The 19,309-nt window shown below is 36.4% G+C and overlaps 3 protein-coding genes across 7 annotated transcripts; 2 read left to right on the forward strand and 1 right to left on the reverse strand.

The window, feature by feature from the left end:
- The first annotated feature begins 200 nt into the window (after positions 1-200).
- LOC133682665 (glutamate receptor 3.4-like) lies at positions 201-5,531 on the forward strand. Of its 3 annotated transcripts, none has more exons than XM_062106128.1 (7): positions 201-403; positions 626-1,076; positions 1,723-2,954; positions 3,063-3,340; positions 3,795-3,826; positions 3,930-4,339; positions 4,829-5,531. In XM_062106128.1, exons 2-7 carry the CDS (start codon positions 716-718, stop codon positions 5,288-5,290), a joined length of 2,775 nt encoding a protein of 924 aa, XP_061962112.1. In that variant the 5' UTR covers positions 201-403; positions 626-715; the 3' UTR covers positions 5,291-5,531. The 3 variants fall into 3 exon arrangements, with proteins under 3 accessions (XP_061962112.1, XP_061962110.1, XP_061962111.1); XM_062106126.1 differs by having other exon boundaries at positions 202-403; positions 1,606-2,954; XM_062106127.1 differs by lacking the exon at positions 201-403 and adding an exon at positions 443-517 and having other exon boundaries at positions 1,606-2,954.
- A 1,060-nt stretch (positions 5,532-6,591) lies between these two features.
- LOC133682958 (septum-promoting GTP-binding protein 1-like) lies at positions 6,592-8,315 on the forward strand. Its single transcript, XM_062106487.1, has 6 exons — positions 6,592-6,888; positions 7,000-7,120; positions 7,237-7,333; positions 7,452-7,491; positions 7,598-7,681; positions 8,151-8,315. The coding sequence occupies exons 1-6, from the start codon at positions 6,592-6,594 to the stop codon at positions 8,313-8,315; spliced, it is 804 nt and encodes a 267-aa protein (XP_061962471.1).
- A 4,815-nt stretch (positions 8,316-13,130) lies between these two features.
- On the reverse strand, positions 13,131-18,897 carry LOC133681693 (homeobox-leucine zipper protein HDG2-like). Of its 3 annotated transcripts, none has more exons than XM_062104800.1 (13): positions 18,444-18,897; positions 17,776-18,301; positions 16,932-17,158; positions 16,708-16,825; positions 16,290-16,478; positions 15,760-16,200; positions 15,561-15,662; positions 15,131-15,331; positions 14,840-15,014; positions 14,468-14,739; positions 14,216-14,311; positions 13,719-14,102; positions 13,131-13,608 (listed from the first exon to the last, which is right to left on the reverse strand). In XM_062104800.1, the coding sequence occupies exons 2-12, from the start codon at positions 17,878-17,880 to the stop codon at positions 13,740-13,742; spliced, it is 2,289 nt and encodes a 762-aa protein (XP_061960784.1). In that variant the 5' UTR covers positions 17,881-18,301; positions 18,444-18,897; the 3' UTR covers positions 13,131-13,608; positions 13,719-13,739. The 3 variants fall into 3 exon arrangements, with proteins under 3 accessions (XP_061960784.1, XP_061960785.1, XP_061960786.1); XM_062104801.1 differs by having other exon boundaries at positions 16,932-17,146; positions 18,444-18,896; XM_062104802.1 differs by having other exon boundaries at positions 16,932-17,199; positions 18,444-18,895.
- Positions 18,898-19,309: the final 412 nt, after the last annotated feature.

Raw genomic sequence — 19,309 nt, forward strand, 5'->3', positions numbered from 1 at the left:
ATTTTTTTATATAAAAGTATATTAAAATAATATTTTTTTATTTTTTAAAATTATTTTTAATATTAACAATTCAAATATATATATATATATATAACTAATTTTAAGATTTTTGTTTAGATTGCAATCCCAAACATATTATATTAGTTACTTTAACTCTTATTATTATTATTATTATTATTAAATTGTAGTAAATGCTAGCCATCGTCCTTTGCAAAAAGCTTAAACACACCAGAGAATGATAAAACAAGCAGACACAAAAGGAGAGAATCATTCCTTACTTGAGCTTGCAAGACTGTTTAGAGCTTTTGTCCACTCTCTTGATCCTTGTTTTTTCATTACATCCTCAAAGCTTAATTATGATGCACTCAACTGTTCAAACTAGTTTCCGTATCTGGGCTTCAAGGTAATCACTAATATATGCTAACATCTAATCTGATCTAAGCTAAAGCTTAAAGCCATACCAAAATATTCCACTACACCGCAACATCCTTCCTTCTTTGTTTTTCCTCCCTTGCATGTGGGCTCCACAGCTTGTTTTTCTACTTTATTATATTTTGTTGCTATTCATAATTCGGCTTTCAATGTTCATTAACATGTGTCTGTGCTTGTGTTTCATCATTGGCAGGTACTTATTACATTGAAGAAACAAAATGGTTGCTTGACGTGGAGAATCATTTATTTATTTTTAATTTGATTGCAAGCTTGGTTAGTTACCATGGATGTGTCTTTGAATATTGCTGGTGGTGTTTGTGCCACTAGAGTATTTTTGATGATGAAAAGAGTGTTGCTGCTGCTGCTGTTGATTACTGGTATTTGTGTGCCCATGGAATTTGTTTTTGGTCAGGCAGTTGCAAATGGAAATGGAACTAGTGTTTCTTCTTCTTCTTCTCCAAGACCGAGTGTTGCAAATATAGGAAGTTTGTTTACCTTCGATTCAGTGATAGGGAGAGCAGCTGGGCCAGCTATTGCTGCTGCTGTTGACGACGTCAATTCTGATCCAACCGTTCTTCCCGGGACTAGATTGAACCTTATTTCTCACAACACTAATTGCAGTGGATTTCTTGGAACTGTCGAAGGTATTTCTTCCTCAAAATTATTTTCAAGATACTATTCTTTTTGTATTTGAATTTGGGATTTCTTTGCCTCTTTTTCATTTTTTAAATTCCTGCACTCCTGTTTTAATTGCAGTCTCTGTTTCCATTGCCCGCTATGGTTTACTGTACAATCTCCATTTCTCTTATTAGCTGCAGTTACAGTTTCCTTTGACTAAACATGAATAATGGTGTCTCTAGCACTAAAGATGCTGCCTAGTTCTGTATGTGTGGCTGTATTGATCGCATTCATTATCCACACCAGCAAAAATCTTTTTTTTTTCCTGAACTTTGAAAGCCATGAAAATGTTGTAATTTATAATGCAGAACAAATTCGATGTTCATGTCCATTGGTAATTAAAGCCAAATTTAGGAATGGTGAGATATTTCTAGCTTGAACTTTGTTTAGATGTTCATGCCAGCTAACTGCTAGGCGTGACTATCCGCACCTATGTAATTAAGTAAGGACATAATGATAAGAATTTTGATGAAAGTTTCCTTGCCCATAATGCAGCTTTGCAGCTGATGGAAAACAGTGTTTTTGCTGTGATTGGCCCCCAATCTTCTGGAATAGCTCATATAATATCTCATGTTGTCAACGAACTTCATGTTCCACTTTTATCATTTGCAGCAACAGATCCTACCCTTTCAGCATTACAGTACCCATATTTCCTCCGCACTACACAGAATGACTATTTCCAGATGTATGCAATTGCTGATCTGGTTACGTATTATAGATGGCGAGAGGTAATTGCCATTTTTGTGGATGATGATTGTGGCAGGAATGGGATATCTATATTGGGTGATGCCCTGGCAAAAAAGCGTGCCAAGATCACTTACAAGGCTGCCTTGACCCCTGGAGCGCCCAGAAGTCAGGTCTCTGACTTGTTGCTTGAAGTTAACCAGATGGAATCTCGGGTTTATGTTGTACATGTAAATCCAGATTCCGGTTTGTCAATTTTTTCTGTAGCTAAAAGTCTTCATATGATGACCAAAGGCTACGTTTGGATTGCTACAGATTGGCTCCCTTCGGTTTTAGATTCATTAGAACCAGATGACACTGACACAATGAATCTCTTACAAGGGGTTGTTTCTCTTCGCCATCACAATCCAGAAACTGATCTCAAACGAAGTTTTATGTCTAGATGGAGCAACCTAAACCACAAGAAGAGCATCGGTGCTTCTGGGTTCAATTCTTATGCACTTTATGCTTATGATACAGTATGGTTAGCTGCCCGAGCTCTTGATGTTTTTCTCAATGAAGGTGGAAATCTATCACACTCTACTGATCCAAAGTTGAGCGACACAAAAGGAAGCGCAATGAACTTGGCATCACTGCGTGTTTTTGATGGAGGCCAGCAGTTTCTCCAGACACTTCTCAGGATGAACTTCAGTGGTCCAAGTGGTCAAATTCAATTTGATTTGGATAAGAACTTGGTTCGTCCAGCATATGATGTTCTTAACATTGGTGGGACAGGGTCTAGAAGGATTGGTTATTGGTCAAATTACTCTGGTCTTTCAACAATTTCTCCAGAGGTCTTGTATACAAAGCCTCGGAATAATTCTTCCAGTAATCAACATCTTTCCAGTGTAATATGGCCTGGTGAAACTTCGCTTGTACCTCGAGGATGGGTATTCCCTGAAAATGGTAAGCCACTGCGAATTGCTGTGCCTAATCGCATAAGTTATCAACAATTTGTCGCTAAAGACAAAAACCCCCCAGGGGTTAGGGGATACTGCATTGATGTCTTCGAAGCTGCAATAAACTTGCTGTCATATCCTGTCCCACGCACATATATGCTACATGGAGATGGCAAGCGAAATCCAGAGTACAATGGGATTGTCCAAGCGGTTGCTCAAGATGTGAGTATCTGGCTATAATTTGTAACTTGGTAACTTCATTATTTTGGAGCTATACCTTCTTTGATGATTACATTCTATAGTTTTTCTGTTTGATCTCTTCCTCTTCAGCGTTATGATGCAGCTGTTGGAGATGTTACTATAGTCACAAATAGGACAAAGATTGTAGATTTTACGCAGCCTTTTATGGAATCAGGGCTGGTTGTAGTTGCTCCAGTCAAGGAACAAAAGTCTAGCCCTTGGGCGTTCCTCAAGCCATTTACTATCCAAATGTGGCTCGTCACAGGTGCTTTCTTTCTTTTCGTGGGAGCTGTCGTCTGGATTCTTGAGCACCGAATGAATCATGAATTCAGGGGTCCTCCTAGTCAGCAAATTATGACAATATTCTGGTTAGCATGCTTTGAAATCTTTTGTAGGCCCCTGAATTTATTAAACTTGCATTTCCTTCTGGCTGACAATTTCAGCTCAATTAGGCAAATATCTCTTCTTGTTGCATAGATGCCTTGAAATATCCTGGCGATACAGGGGAACTAATACAGAAATAAAAGTACATGCAATGAAAATCACTTTTTTAGTATGTATATAGCATTGATGTAGCTGAGAGATCAGGATGTTGGTGCATATTATTTCAAAGAATGCAGTCAAACAGATCATGATAGAATGTGGAACGTTTTAGTAATTAAGGCAAAGCAAATATATTTAGGCAGTAGTAGGCAAGATGTAGTCAGCTGTTTCAAAGCCTTTGTTTTAAGCGTTCTCCTGCCGAGGAGGTACATTGCTATTATGCACTTTGCTTCACAAATATTGGAATGTTTCGAACTGACATTTGCACTGATCTTGCAGGTTCAGTTTCTCAACAATGTTTTTTTCACACAGTATGTGAGCTACGCCTATTCATCTATTCTTTCTTTACTTGTTCCTTCACATAAGCTTTCTAGGGAAACACCTAATAATCTTAGTTGCTTGGATGTGGTGTAGGAGAGAACACAGTGAGCACCTTGGGACGTTTTGTGCTGATCATATGGCTATTTGTAGTGTTGATTATCAATTCAAGCTACACAGCTAGTTTGACATCAATCCTCACAGTGCAGCAGTTAACATCACGGATCGAAGGGATTGACAGCTTGGTCTCAAGTAATGAACCGATTGGAATTCAAGATGGGTCATTTGCAAGGAACTACCTGATGGACGAGCTCAACATAGCAGGATCTAGACTCGTAATATTGAAAAGCCAGCAGGAATACAGTACTGCCCTTCAACTTGGACCAAAAAATGGTGGCGTGGCTGCAATTGTTGATGAGCTTCCTTATATTGAGCTCTTCCTGTCTTCCACCAATTGTAAATTTAGGACCGTGGGCCAAGAGTTCACAAAAAGTGGATGGGGATTTGTAAGTACTATCTACATTATTTTTCAGTCTAAGAATGAAAAAATCATTACTGCAGAAAATCTTGCAGTTTGGATTAGCTTGATTTCTAAAATGAATATTGACATGAAAGTAGCATAAAGGATGGTGCAAACCTGGTATACTAGCTAACTAATAATATTTACTTGAATCATGATATTTAGGAAGTATTAAATCATTATAGTTTGACACCTGTTACAGCGTAACACTAAATAGCTGCTGTATAACAACAGAGACCAAATCACCAAAGGAAATGGCAGGATATGTATAATTATATAGAACAGTATTTTGAACTAGTTATTTGCAAGTTAGCACAGATACTCCTTCGTTATGAAGGGAGAGACCTGGACCAGAGGACTGGTGGTATGTTTTCAGAAGGAATTTGAAATGCTTGTAGTAAAGTCCAGCTTACGTTATGAAATGTCCGTGTGGGAACTCCAGTAATTTTCTTACAATAAGACTTTCTTGTTGCAGGCGTTTCAAAGGGACTCTCCTCTAGCTGTTGACTTGTCAACTGCCATTCTTCAACTATCAGAAAATGGTGATCTCCAAAAAATCCACAACAAATGGCTGACACATGGAGATTGCATGGAGCAAATCAATGAAATCGATGACAGCCGTCTCTCCCTGACGAGTTTCTGGGGTCTGTTTCTTATTTGCGGCATTTCATGCTTCATTGCTCTTACCACATTCTGCTGTAAGGTCATTTTCCAGTTCCGTAGATTTACTCCAGAAGGTGGTGAGGAGGCAGAGGTTGATGAGATTCAGCCAGGAAGGCCTAGACGCTCCTTACACTCAACTAGCTTCAAGGATTTGATTGATTTTGTAGACAGGAAAGAGGCAGAGATTAAGGAGATGCTTAAACGGAAGAGTAGTACTGATATCAAGCGACAAGCTAGCCCGAGCTCAGATGTGCACGCCAATTCACCAGCTTAGAGGGACGGGGGGGGGGGGGGGGGGGTGACTCCTGCTGAAGTTTCTTAGCACTCCCTCTATCGCAAAACAATAAAATCAACAGTGTCGGAAATACTGATTTTTCCCATCCTTTCCTGTGATACAAAAATGTTAGGCAGCTAGAACTGGTTAAGAGATAGATTGTTTTGTAACACACAAGGATGTTATGTATTCTATACAAATACACACACCCAAGGAATTGAACTTCTGATCAGCTTTAACATCCTTCATTCTTAAATTGATCCTTTCCTTTTCAAAGATGTTCCAGTAAATTTAACTCCGAGTTCAAATTGGAATCATTTTGATGAACCCAGTTGATCAAAGAGCTACTTTCTTAGGGTGGGAATGTTAGTTACAAGTCTAAGAGTAATGATCTGTAACTAGCAAGTCAGCAAACAGAATACGAATTCTGCTACCGATCCACGCGAAGGATTATCTTCAACAGAATATATTATTTCTTGCAATGAAGCCTGAAAACGAGTTGTGGATAATGCTGTGCTAAAATTGGATACCAATATCGATCTTACTTGCTGAAATAGATCAACACATTGTTGTACGAAGAAGAGCAGACCGTGGCTGCTAATAACCCTGGCCATTGATGAGCTGGGACTTTCAATCTCCAACTAGCAAACTCTTTCAACTGGGACTTTATCAACAAATTCTTCCTCATCTGTTGTGCTCTCAGCAATCAATTGTTTCTCCAAGAGGATTTTTATGCCCTATGTTTCTTTACTCCGTTCTGCAACCGATGCTACTGCAATAGTTCTTTTGTACAATAATTTCATAGCTACGATCTAGTGATGGCAAGGGTTGCACCACTTGCACCACACGAGAGCTAAGACCGACCAGTATACGTAGAAAAATGTGAGGGACTTGCTGGCTAGACGTACGGAAAGGCTGTGGCTACTAGAAATTGTAGGAGAAATTAACCGGAGACTAGCAACAACCCAATAATAAATAAAATTACACCTTTCATTGCATTTTATTTCATGTGAAACGTAAGAACACACAGCAGCTGGCAATATGGACCATATGACCTTGTCTTGTCCCGTTAAAGTAGAAACATGATTGATTAAAAAATTGTTCAAAAAATAAAATAAAATAAGGTTTGGTGCTGTCAGTTGTCACTGACAATTTAATTAGCATGTTCCAAAAATACCCGTGATCTTTGAAAAAATGGGTAATATACTACAAGCTATAGCTAGCAATTTCTTTCATGGCCGAAGGGATATGCACATGCAGTACTTCTCAAGGCCATCCCTCTTGCTCAAACAAAAACCAATATGAATCAATTTTGCCAAATTATGTTTCGATTCAATCCCAGACGAAAGATTCAACGCCACATTTCAATCATTAGACGATGCATTCTCCGTATATGGGATCACCTTCTCATTTGTTCATTAGGGAAGCCTGTTCGCTATCGCCGCATGCTGTCACACCAGTCTCTAGCTACCGACGAGACAATGCCGAGCGCAACACCACCACCGACATGTCATAACCATCACGATAATGATTCTGACTTGGTAGCTTTAAAGATTAGCCTCTTAGGTGATTGTCAGATTGGAAAGACAAGTTTTCTGGTTAGTATATATATTTTTTGTAGATTTTTCTATAGAATATTTACGTACATGGTTTTTTTAGCCATACGATGGCTGGCTATAATAATTATTCTGCCCTCAAATATTTTGAAGGAAAAGTATGTGGGAAATGAGAAAGATGAGGGAGTGAAGCATAACAACGGTTTGAAATTGATGAAAAAAACATTGATGGTTAAGGATGCACGTATTTCTTATAGTCTCTGGGAACTAGACGGTAAGTTAACTTCCCAGCACTTTGTGAATAAGATCACATTAAAAAAAAAAAAAAACTTCCTTCTCCTATCAAAATATACAATTAATGGTACAAAAAAAATGTTATTCACGGTGTAGGCGATGAAGGATTGGAGCAGCAAATTCCGGTGGCTTGCAAGGGATCTGTGGCTATTTTGATCATGTTTGATCTAACTAGTCGGGTCACTTTAAACAGGTTTCTTTAGTTAAATTCTTGATTATCTATTATACACCTTTCCCCCTCTTCATGTGGACATTAAGGATTGATTAGTAGAATGTTTAATTTATTTATGAAAAGTCCATCATTATTGCAGTGTTATAAGGTGGTACCAAGAAGCAAGGAGATGGAATCAGGTATAAATCTGCATTAGCGCACCTTTCTTTGGTTTGATATGTTCTTGGTTGCTGCAGGATTCTGATCATCTTGTTGTTATTTGTTTGCTTTCTTGAATTTTCTTAGACCGCAGTTCCTGTTATAATAGGAACCAAGTTTGATGATTTTATCCAGCTCCCGATAGATCTACAATGGACAATTGCAAGCCAGGTAACATTCCAAAGTTTTGATAAGATTTTACTCAAACTTTTCATGTTATTAGTGGAGGCATAAACAATCTAATTAAGTAGCCTGAACGGAAATTGAAAGAAAAATAAAAAAGGGTCAAATAATCCTGGATCGCATGCTCCTGTTTAAATGCTTTTTTATTTTTATATATATTTAAATTAAAACGATTAATCACCTCAGATTTCATAAGAGAATTATTTGATAAATTATTTATGTTTCTCGAGGAAGATGAAGTTTACACCATTGAAGAAAGCATTGATTTCTTATTCTTAGTTTTAAGATGCAAGGACTTGATTGATAAATAGATAAAATAACATCAATCAATCGATATTTTAATAGAAATTTATAAACCATAAAAACTTAACTGGAAAATATAAAATGGGCCCTTTTGCCTTTTCGTTTTTTTTTTTTTTTTTTACATATTTGTAATTTGAATTCTTATTTATGACAGGCAAGAGCATATGCCAAGGTTCTAAATGCAACTCTCTTCTTTTCAAGTGCGACCTATAACATCAATGTGAACAAGATTTTCAAATTCATCACAGCAAAGCTCTTTGACCTGCCCTGGACCTTGGAGCGCAATCTCACCATTGGAGAACCTATTATTGATTTCTAAAAGTTATATTTAGCACGTAGCAAAGCCCCTTTTATATATATATAAAACACCCTTGCATCCCATGAAAGTAATCGAAGTCAACCGGTCGCTTGCGAAATTATTGTTCCCAGTGATTTCTGGAGTTGTCAGAGGAAGAGGATCTCCTCCTTCTTCTCCTTCTTCTTCTTCTAGTCTTGCTAGCTAGCTATAGAAAGCAAATCTATTTTTGCTTCTTTTCTAATAAAGGAATTGGGTAATTAATATATGATTTTGAAGTGAATTGTTTAATTGATGAGCACGAGTATGAGAGTATGATAAGAATTGAGAGATGATATTGGTTATGAATATACGAAGACGAAGAGCACTCCCATAGCAAAATCTAAACACGTTCATTACAAATATTTTTTTCCAAATAGTATGTAAATGTTAGACCAACTCAACCCCTCGTCTTCATCATTCATACTATTCATACTATAAAGAGTTATGAGTACGAGGAATGGGTAGATTTAAGTACTATAAAGGATGATCTCCTTGGGTGACTATTGGATCTTTCGAATTTTTGGATTTATATGTTTTTTTATATATAGTATTAAAATTTTAATTAATGATAAAGTGATTACACTGTTTTTTACCATCCAAAATATTCTAATTAAAAAAAATAGTATAAAAGAATAATAGATTCGTACAAATTTTAAATTTAGTAGTAGAAAATTATTTAAACGTAAAATTATTTTTAAAGTATCTTCCAATAACATAAGTTTTTAAATTAAGATAGGTAACTACAACAAAAAAAAGCATAAAAAAAGATTTAAAAAAATAATGTGACAAAAAGAAGTGTCCAATGTGTGGACAACAACCTCACAAGAAGTGTAAAATATAATGGGTCATTTATAATGAATGGGATCTTTTTAGGTTGGATGTACTATGATCTTCTTTATTAAAATGTTTTGTGTTTTAATATGGTACTTTAAAAGTTTATTATGCTTAAAATTCTCATTTATATATGATATTAAGGATTGTTGTAATTTTATATTGTTTAAGTCTTGTTGCTTGACCTATCTCTTTTGTTTCTAGATTGTCTAACTCTTGACCCTAAACTAGGATTTTATTTTTTTATCACACTCACAATGTTTTTTAGCTTTTACTTTTAGTACACAACATAATCTTCATCCTTTTTTTTTTTGGATTCAACTTTATGTTTGTTGCACATGAACGTGCAGTGTCGAGAGGTTTAATGGAGTCACCACCTAATTATTTGATTCAGAGTTGCTAGGAAATCCGATTGTACTAGTTTTATCAGAGATTCAAGGATAAGGGGCTGATTGTGGATAGAAAAGGTATTAGCGCTCCTAGTGCATCCTACCTAAGATAAGTTGCTTTGTATGGTTTTAAATGTAGTTTAAAGATTTTGATGGGTTCTTAACCAATAGTCTATCTATGGCTTAAGATTGGGATTTATCCGTGTAAATAAATTTGGTGTTAATAATTTATTATGGGCTCGTGTACTTAAATAAATTTTTATTAAAAATATTTTTTGTAATTTGAATATTACGGTGAAAAATATTCCGAATTAAAATTGATAAATATTTATAATAACTCTGAGAATTGTCTAATCAACTACTAGTATTCAAATATCAACCTCACTTATAGGTCCATCGTGTATACTAAAATATTTAACTATTAATTGTCATTCTTTTTTTTTACTATGTTTTACTCACACACACCCACAATTATATATTTATAAACAGTACAAACTCAAAATTTAAAATAGTTCAAACAACACATTAAAGAAATTTATAATTTATAAAGTGTGCCCCCCAAAATTTTGAAACAATACTGGGAATAGTGTTGGGAAGCTTCTAGGAAGTGGAGAAACAGTGGTGGTGTAGGGGTCTCACGCACCATTACCACTGGCAGTGTGTGAACTCATGCGTCGTCACTAACAAAGTGAAAAACGGGTGGATTTAGAACTACTTATTCTCCTTTTTCTTTTTGTGCTGGTGGTGAGAGCTACCGTTACCTACAAAAGAGTAAATCAATGCAAACAGTTTGATTCATTTCCCTTTTTAGATTTTTTTTGTTTTTTTCTCAAACAATTTCTTTTTATATATATAGATGGTTGCTATTGGGAATGAAAGAGAAACTATGAAGATCACAAGGGGGATTGTTATTTGGTTGTGAGCTAGAGCTAGGGTGGTTTAGTTGTTGGTTAAGGCTAATAAAAGGTTGGTGGAGAAGAAAGAGAATATGGGGAGGATGGCATTATGTGAGTCTTGTGATGGTTTTTTTTTTCAACAAAAAAAAAACAAAAGGAACTATTGATTTTGGGTTGTGTGGCTGGTAGTTTGGAGGGGTAGGTTGTGGCTGTGGTGATGGTCAGAAGGCCAAGGTTTTCTTTTTCTGTGAGTGGGGGTTGCTTAGTAATGGATGAGAAAAGGAAGATGACGATGGGGAATGGGTTGTCATAAAAAGGAGGGGGTCGTCAGTGGTGAAGGTCATACTTAACAATGGAGGTGAAGATGATGGCTTGCTTGGTCTAAAAGGGCGGCAGTAGTGATGGGAAAGAGAAGATGAAAAGGGCAAATGGTTTGGGTGGCTACGAGTTAGTGTAGGAGAGATGAGGGAGATGAAGGCCACACGGATGGTCCAATTCTCCTCCTTTTTTTGTGCAGCGGCTGACTTAGGGTATAATGAGTTTAGAGTTTTTTGTGTTATGTGGGTATGTGTGTGGGGAGATAATATGTGTAAATTACTTTTTTATTTTATTTTTTGGTCATTCCCCCCCAAATTTCTCCTTTATTTTGTATGCGGTATAACCACATATTTATAGGTAAATAAGTTTTTTTGGCTTGAAGGCAAAGCAAACCAAAATCAACCATTGAATTTCAAAAATGAATCTCAATCATTCATTTGATAACTTGGAAACAAAGCAAAGAAAAATGAACCCTTGAATTAAAAGAATTGATTGTATACAATTTGATTAAAAAAAGATGGGTTGCTTGATGAGAGGTTTTTCAATTTTCAAATTGGTCATCTTCCTTCCACAATTGCAATTAGATCATTAACCAAATTAAATGTATTTTTTCTTTCTCTCTTTTTTTATTTGAAATTCTTTATAAAAGATGCCGCAAACGATACAAATATATCAAAAACATATTTTTGGGGTTTTTTTTTGCTATTTTTGGTTTCTTTAAAATATTTATAAAAAATTAGATAGCAACAATGTTATTAATGGTTCGTATGAATCGGTCATTCAATATCTTTTTTTCTTCTCTTATTTCATTTTTAGGATTTATGAAAAGTAATGAAACATATGATGGCTATTGCTACTAAATAACCTCGTTTTATTTTCTTAAAAAAGAAGGCTTTGATATTTTCATTAATTTTCTAAACCTTGTTCATTTCTATCAAAGCTCAATTTTATCTGAATTTTTATGAAAAAAGAAAATGAAAAAAAACAGTTTACCGATTATTACATCTATTGATCCCACTAATCACATCTAGCAATTGCTCACTCTTTGATTAATGATTCACTAGCCAATAAAAAAAAATCTCCCTAAAATTTATTGTTTTATCAATGATTCATCATCCACTCGACCTAGAAATCGCACTTTATTCTTAAACTCGATAGCTTGGTTAATTAGGAATATTCTTATGTTTAAAGGTGATATTATTTTTCTCTTAAACAAAATTAATTTTTTACTTGAATTTTTAAAATTAGTGTTAATTTTTATAATTCTTAATTTTTTCTAGTAATTAGGTGGCTAACTTTAATTTTTCACAATATAAATTTTTTACTCTTGCCTGATATCCATTAAGACACGACACGTTCATTTATTGCACATATTTTTATACTTGGTCCATGAAGGATCGGAAATGCATATCTAAATGGGGGTGGGAAAAAAAAAGATAAAAGAAAACAAACCTATCTCTACAGTTATCCCTTGTGAGATTAGCATTGATACTATAAAATTACTCGTTGGCTCGATATCTCTACAAGGGAATCTTCTTTTTATAGCCAACCTTTTTAGACTTGAGGAACAAATCTGACATAGAATTACTCGAACCTATATGGGAGGAGGGCATGATTTTTGGTATAGAGTAATTCAATGGTGGGGTGTTTCAACCACTTTTCTGGAATCTCTTGAAGATTTCTACAGTCATTGACTAAGCTATAGCTCATGAATATTCCAATCAAAGCATGGAAGTTAGTTTCATTTGCAACATTGTGGACTATTTGGTAATTAGCAGGGAATAATCTAGTGTTAAATGGTGCGCAGCCGATCGAATTGGCCATCTCTTTTTCACTTGTTAATGTCTAGAATTTCACAACATATAAGGGAGTTTCACATATACAGGGTATAATTTGACTAGAGGATGAGGAGGTATTAGAAGGTGGACTAACCTTGCTAAGAAACTCAGTTTACCATTGTCTGGTTTTCAGCCTCTGTACCTGCAATTCTCTCTAGTTTCATGCTTTGTACTTTATCTTAGGTAGTCACAATCTATGTGGCTTACTATCCTTTTTTAATAATACTCCCTCTCGTTTATTAAAAAAAAGGGTGGAGGGAAACTCGAACTAAAAATAAAAGGAAAGCTAGTGAAAATGCCATTGTTATTAGGAAAAATTTACTGCTTATAAGTGTGTGTGTCTATAGAGATTATCATATTGTGTGTGTGTGTGTGTGTGTGTGTGTGTGTGTGTAAAGGAGGAGGATGATTGCTTTGAAATAGTTTAATTTTGTTCTTTGGTATGTGATGTGGATTGATATTGATAATCACTCAAGATTGCAGCATTTTGAGAAAGTAAACCCAAGTTTAAACATAGCCAAGACAAATCAAAAGGAGACTAATTATAACAAATTCAAAGAGAGAACAAGGCTTAACAAAGGAAGTCTATTCCAAAAGCTCTTGAGGTGTGAGCTTCAAAACACAAACAAATTAACAAGTAGAGGAGGGAAAAAGAGAGATCTAGAGAGCAGATAAAACTTGAAGTACTATCGGGGCACAAAACCCTAACTAATAAGTTAAAGAAGGGGAAAAGGAGCAGTAGTTCAACCTTGGATTAATATTTTAAGGTCTTTCCTTTTTACTTTGTTTGGCGAAGTCAATTCCCGAACCTCTAACGTCCTTTCTGATCCCCCATGGTATGCTTTGGTTGCTAACTAGTAGTCTTGCCCTTATCGCAAACCATGAGGCATGCAAGGTGCGCTCTTGACTTCTCCCGTTAATCTTCTTCTATAAAAGCCAAAATGGCCACCATCTTTGTGTTTTTCTCAAATTTCCCCTCTTTTTTCCTCCTCTGGTTAATGAACTGCAAGAAAATATAAAGTTGCATTCCTTGGTCATGAATCCAGAGAGAATCAGTCAGTTATATATTTGAGAATAGAAGTAGGACACAGCAGCACAAGTCCAGTACTTTACCTCTAAATTAACCTTCAAAGATCATGCAGATTCGCATGATAAAGAAGCCTTAATCCTCTCCACGGTGCAGGCAATCAAGTTGTTAACAGTTGCCACTGAGCCGAGAGATAGTTTTGCTGTAGGAACTGAATCAACCAAAATCTGGAATGCAACAGTTAGAAGAGATCCACCTGCAGCCTCCTCCATGCCTCCTACATGCGCTCCAGTTCCATCGGGAAGAACAGCAAACCCTGAAGGAAGAAGTGCTACATAGTCTGGATCGCCTCCATTAAGTACGACGTTCATTGCAACAATATCAACCGGTGCATAGATTACGAAAGACGCTGTTTGATCAGTGCAACTCTCTTGTAAAATCAGCATGTTGCTCTGGCTCGAATTCGCGCTCTATAATTATGCATGTATTAGATCAATTAAATTATTGGTAACAACAGTAGACTAATTATGATCATAGAAGGACAACTGCATAATAAGAACAAAGATTTTCGTATGATACTTACATTAACTCGAAGTAGAGATACACAATTGCCTGTATCCCGGCCATTAGCAATGTGTGCCATTTCTTGGACAACTCCACCATTTGATAGAATATCCCACTGTATTTTAAGCAATCAAGTCTTAGAATGAGATCCAATAATTTAATTAGGTAGTACAAATTGAAACTAGTTTTATTCTTTCAATTTCACTTCACAGGAATAAAAGAAAAATTCAAAGCAAGAAAATTGAGGATCCAATACTCCTGATTATTATACCTCATTTCGAGTGCTCTCGTCACGAAGAAAATCAAAAACCCTTTTTGGAGGAACTGGAAGCCAGAAGGAAGTTGCAGCACTAAGCACAATCCCAGGAGGCCTCCCTGGATCATCTACACTCTTCCTTGTCATGACCCTAACATCATCAGCTCCAGTTCCAGATAGTGTAGTCCAAGTATGAGCAGTAGAGGCGCTCACTCCAGCACAGAAGCTTATCACCATTCTCTCTGCCAGCTTCATCATACTCTTTCTCCCTTCTTGATTAGTAATCACTGTGAATAAACAAATTAATGGGCTATAAGTCCAGGGCCAAGCATATCAACTAGTACAATGTTACCTATTAAGAATGAAAAACTACGAAGTATATATTACCACCAACATCGCCAGCAGGAATATTTGTTGCCATGGCACTGGCAAGGCGCTCGCATTGCCGATCTAGGGTTGCCACCCATCGTTTTGCCCCGAATGCATGTCCTGAGCTAACAAGTTGCTTGTATAGATTATGAACACCTCTATCATCCACCTCTACATGTTCAACCCATGTAACCTACGGTATGAAGAAATTCGATTACAAACGTAGCAAAAACAAATCATTGCTTATGGAAATGGTGCAGCTTAACTAAAGTAGAGTATAACAACTTCCAACAATAATGAAGTGTTCACCTTGGAGTATCCATTGAGCATTTCTTGAATTAAACATCCAGATGGCCTCCTTCGACACCTAGCTCCCGGACTAGGGCGTAAATTGTCCAATGAAACATCAACCACTGCCCAAGTACCATCGGCATGTTGTTTACAGTACCTCACAAAGTAACTTTCTCGGGTAGGAACAAGTGGAGTTGGAAGTTGAAATTCAGCCGTCATCTGGATAGAACTCAAACAATTAGTTATATATTCTTGGAGAGAATGATATCATATATGACCTTCACATATGTAGTTTCATGATTCTGAACTCCACACCTAAAATGTCAGGGATGTGAAATAAATATATAGACTATATTTTAAATCAAGTATCGGGTTATATCCGCCGTTAATCAAGTTAGCGAAGGTGTTGCTATTTGGAAGATAATTGAAGAAAATTTACATATATTACCACTTGCAAGGCACCATTATAGTTCCCTGCAACTCCTGTTGATAACACTTCCAAAGTCAAAGCTCTTGAGACTATGCCGGAAAACAATGTAGACCACTGATTCTGAAAGCCAAGACATTATCAAAAATTAATATTGAATCAAAATTTATTTATATTCTTAAATGTTGTATACTTTGCAAAATAATTAAAGGAACCTCACCACATCCATGAGATACTCAACAAGGTTGATGTGGTTCATGATAACAACAGCAGACTCTCTTGAAGCCTCACATTTAAAACCAGTAGGTTTAGGCCCAATACCACGAGGAAATATCCTTACGTATTCATCTTCATCTAATACTGCATTTGTTCCATCAAGGCTGCTCATCCATAAGGGTTCATCCATTTGGGCCATTCTAACTAGCTCCTCCATGGCTGCAACTGCAAGCTCAATTATCATGGGCTTATCAGCCTCAGTAGGAGCAGTTATCGACCTAAGTAGGTCTCCAGCTCCATAAATCTCCCCTCCAATGCCTGGCTGTCCACCAAAATTCCCAACACCAAGGTCAAGTGGACGTGGAGGCATCGGAGCCGATATAAGTGGATAGTTCACCACAGGCTTGCCAACATACTTAGCAGCGATTGCCGAAATACGGTCAATCTGCGAACAAAAGGAAACAAATTAAATTTTGAAGATATGATCAGGATTTATTACAAAATCCAACAACAAGATAAACCTAATAAATGGACCTCTTCTCTTAATCTGGCATTTTCCAGTCTCAAATGATGTTCATCAAAGGACATTTCTCCAATGGCAGTAGGCCCTCCACAATTAGGACACGAGGCATTGCTAAGAGCTTCTCTGTACCGCATGTTGTCAGCCCTAAGCTTTTCATTCTCATTTCGAAGCTGTGTGTTTTCATGGCGCTCATGCTGGGTCTGTAATGAAAAAGAATTCAGCTCAACATTCAATTATTAGGAGGTTTGAGAAATATCCGAACCCCCGTAAAGAAAACTTTCCAAGAAGAGACCAAGATATTGTAACCGCCCCTTGATGTAATTAAGATAGCCCCACAAAAAAAAAAAAAACAGAAGGCAAATTTGTGGTATTTTATTTTATGGTATAAATTAGTAAATTCTAGGCTAAGGTTATGCACAAACGTTATACCTTCATTTGGGTGCGCTTATTTTGGAACCAAAATTTGACTTGCAATGGCTCTAACCCTAATTCTCGGCTTAACTCCTTCCTTTGCTTGTCATCTGGGTGTGGACACTCTTTGAAGAAACTAAGACCAAAAACGAAGAAGAGTTCATTACATGTTATATTTGTCACCAAGGCAATAGAACATTACCATATAAAGAAGTATATAATTTGATTAAGGTGGAGCTTACGCTTCCATTTCTTGGATCTGATGCTGAGTGTGGCGATGATAACGCTTCTTTTTGGGGCGTGGATCTTGATCATCACCGGATGCACCATCTTGGTTCTCACTGCCTGATTTAGTGTTGGTACTATCAAATTCATCATCTCTGATCCGAGCCATGTCGCCTTCAGGTGTGTTTTGTGTCATGTCTAGACGGTGAAGCTGACCTTCCATCATGTTTGGCTGGAACATTATCTACAGATCTTTAAGATTCCTGAAGCTTATTGTTTTTCAATCTAACAACATAATGGAAATTAATTTCCACACACAGAAAGCTAATGTTCTAATGCCAACATATAGCTACATATATGTATGAGAGAGAGGTGCTAAAAGGGTATTTTATAATATTCAAAAGTCAAGGACTTGTGGGGAAACCACGTTTGAAAACTGCTTAAAAGTAGAAAATTGTTAGATCCTGTAGAGGACAAGAAGGCCCATGTCAAAATAATAGATTCTCAAGTCCCTCTCCCTCCCTCTGTGTCCGTGTGAAGAAAAGAGCAAAGCCCTTTACGCGTTTTGCAAGTATCGAGAAGGATTTTGCTTAAAGAAAACAAATTTGTCCTTCTAAAAGCCAAATAACAAACATAATACACCTTTTTAACTCCTGAACAGTAGCAGAAGCAGAAGAAGAGGAGGAGGAGATCTGATGTGTAGAAAAATGTTAAGGGGGTGTAAGGAAATTAATATGGGGTCGTTAAGAAATGAAAAATCATGTATAATAACCAAACAAATATTTAAGAAAATTGGATTATAAAGCTTAAAAGGCACAAATAGCAGAGACGAAGGACATGGAAAAGAACTCATGTGCAGACCTGACCAAGAGCAAGTCCTGAAGACGATCCAAACCCACCAGCATTTCCATTAACCCCAATAATTGATGGCATGTTTCTTGCCGGAATCATCATTCCCGCTGGCATATTCACAATCCACAAACCCTAATGAAGTTGTATATACTATGTATAAATATGTAAGTGTGTGTGTCTTATAGATAGCTTAACTCCCTCTCCTTTCTTACTCTACTACATATATATGTTCTTGGATCAGAGGGAATGGATTTTTTTTTCACGGATTTTATAGCGGAGTTTAGAAAAGCAGACAGGGCTGACTATGGTTCTCTTTTACCGTAGAAATGGGTTTCTGTCTCTCCACGTTTATCTGGTTCTTACGTACATACATGTAAGAGAGAGAGAATATATAAGAAGTTTAAGTTAACAATTTTTGACAGATAAAAATCTGACTAAACCCAAAAATCCAAACATAAATCCCACATAACGCCCAACTAAGATCACGGAGAATCCAAATTTGCCTTCCCAGTTTCCTTTCCTTCTTTAGCTCTATCTGTTCCATGGAAAAAAAACCAGAATGAGAGAACTACATATGCAAGAGAGAGATATATGTTAAAATGGGTGGTTTTGCAAACCCACTGATTCTTTAAAAGTAAATACAGAGAAGACTGTGACACTCTCCTGAGAAAACCTACCAATACAAGAAATTTACTTGCCAAAAGAATAAAAATGAAAGTCTTGACTGAGAAGATTTTTCTTTTCTGTTTTTTTTTTTTTTGGATCTGGTTTTGAGGTTATCTTGTGGAAAAGAGAGCAGTATTTGGGTCTGCTTTTGTGGTTTCTCAGTAGATTTTGGTAAGAACTTCTATGGTAAGAAGCAGGTGTGTGGGATATGGAGATAGAGTCAAGGCAAGAAAAAGACTGGGAAAAAAATTAAAAAAAAAATAGAAAGCAAGAAGAAGATGAAGAATCAAAGGGACTTGGGAAACGAAGAAAGCAATGGAAGCGAAGAGAAAGAGAAAATTGTGGCAGCAAGGAGTTATTGCAGAGCGTATTGAGAGGGTGCAATAGCATTTAATGGTGGAGAGGTGTAATTGCCATGGAAAGAGAAAGAGCTCATTTGGTTTTTCTAATTTCCCCCCTAGTAGAGTGTATGGTGCAACGAATGACGGCTACCAAAATCTCTCTCTCTCTCTCTCTCTCTCTCTCTCTCTCTCTATATATATATATATATATATATATATATATATTCCATGTAAAATTCTCTTGTATAATTGTTTACTCTCTATAACAACTAAAATATAATTCAATTTTAGACTTAGGAGTTATAGTCTCTTTCATTTTCCAGCAGATAATGAATGGGGCAACACGCTTTTCCAACTACCCCGCTGGGGGGCTGAAGATCATCACTATCTTGATCATTGCATGTAAAAAACTGTAACCTGCGTACAAAAATAAAATATTATCTTAATCTTTATTTAAGAGATATTCTGTTGTTAAGTTTCTCAAGTTTAGTCAGCCGTCTTTCACGATCACATGCCAAATTTCTGTGTAAAAAAAG

Source organism: Populus nigra, chromosome 2, assembly GCF_951802175.1.
Source record: "Populus nigra chromosome 2, ddPopNigr1.1, whole genome shotgun sequence".
NCBI lineage: Eukaryota > Viridiplantae > Streptophyta > Magnoliopsida > Malpighiales > Salicaceae > Populus > Populus nigra.

Coding starts and splice junctions, on each gene's coding strand:
- LOC133682665 (XM_062106126.1), top strand. CDS start 716: ATGGATGTGTCTTTGAATATTGCTGGTGGTGTTTGTGCCACTAGAGTA. Junction 3,341..3,794: donor CAAATTATGACAATATTCTG/GTTAGCATGCTT, acceptor CTGATCTTGCAG/GTTCAGTTTCTCAACAATGT. Junction 3,827..3,929: donor AACAATGTTTTTTTCACACA/GTATGTGAGCTA, acceptor GATGTGGTGTAG/GAGAGAACACAGTGAGCACC.
- LOC133682958 (XM_062106487.1), top strand. CDS start 6,592: ATGAATCAATTTTGCCAAATTATGTTTCGATTCAATCCCAGACGAAAG. Junction 7,121..7,236: donor TAGTCTCTGGGAACTAGACG/GTAAGTTAACTT, acceptor TTCACGGTGTAG/GCGATGAAGGATTGGAGCAG. Junction 7,334..7,451: donor AGTCGGGTCACTTTAAACAG/GTTTCTTTAGTT, acceptor TCATTATTGCAG/TGTTATAAGGTGGTACCAAG.
- LOC133681693 (XM_062104800.1), bottom strand. CDS start 17,880: ATGCCAGCGGGAATGATGATTCCGGCAAGAAACATGCCATCAATTATT. Junction 16,826..16,931: donor CAGATCCAAGAAATGGAAGC/GTAAGCTCCACC, acceptor TTTTGGTCTTAG/TTTCTTCAAAGAGTGTCCAC. Junction 14,103..14,215: donor TATCTCTACTTCGAGTTAAT/GTAAGTATCATA, acceptor GCATAATTATAG/AGCGCGAATTCGAGCCAGAG.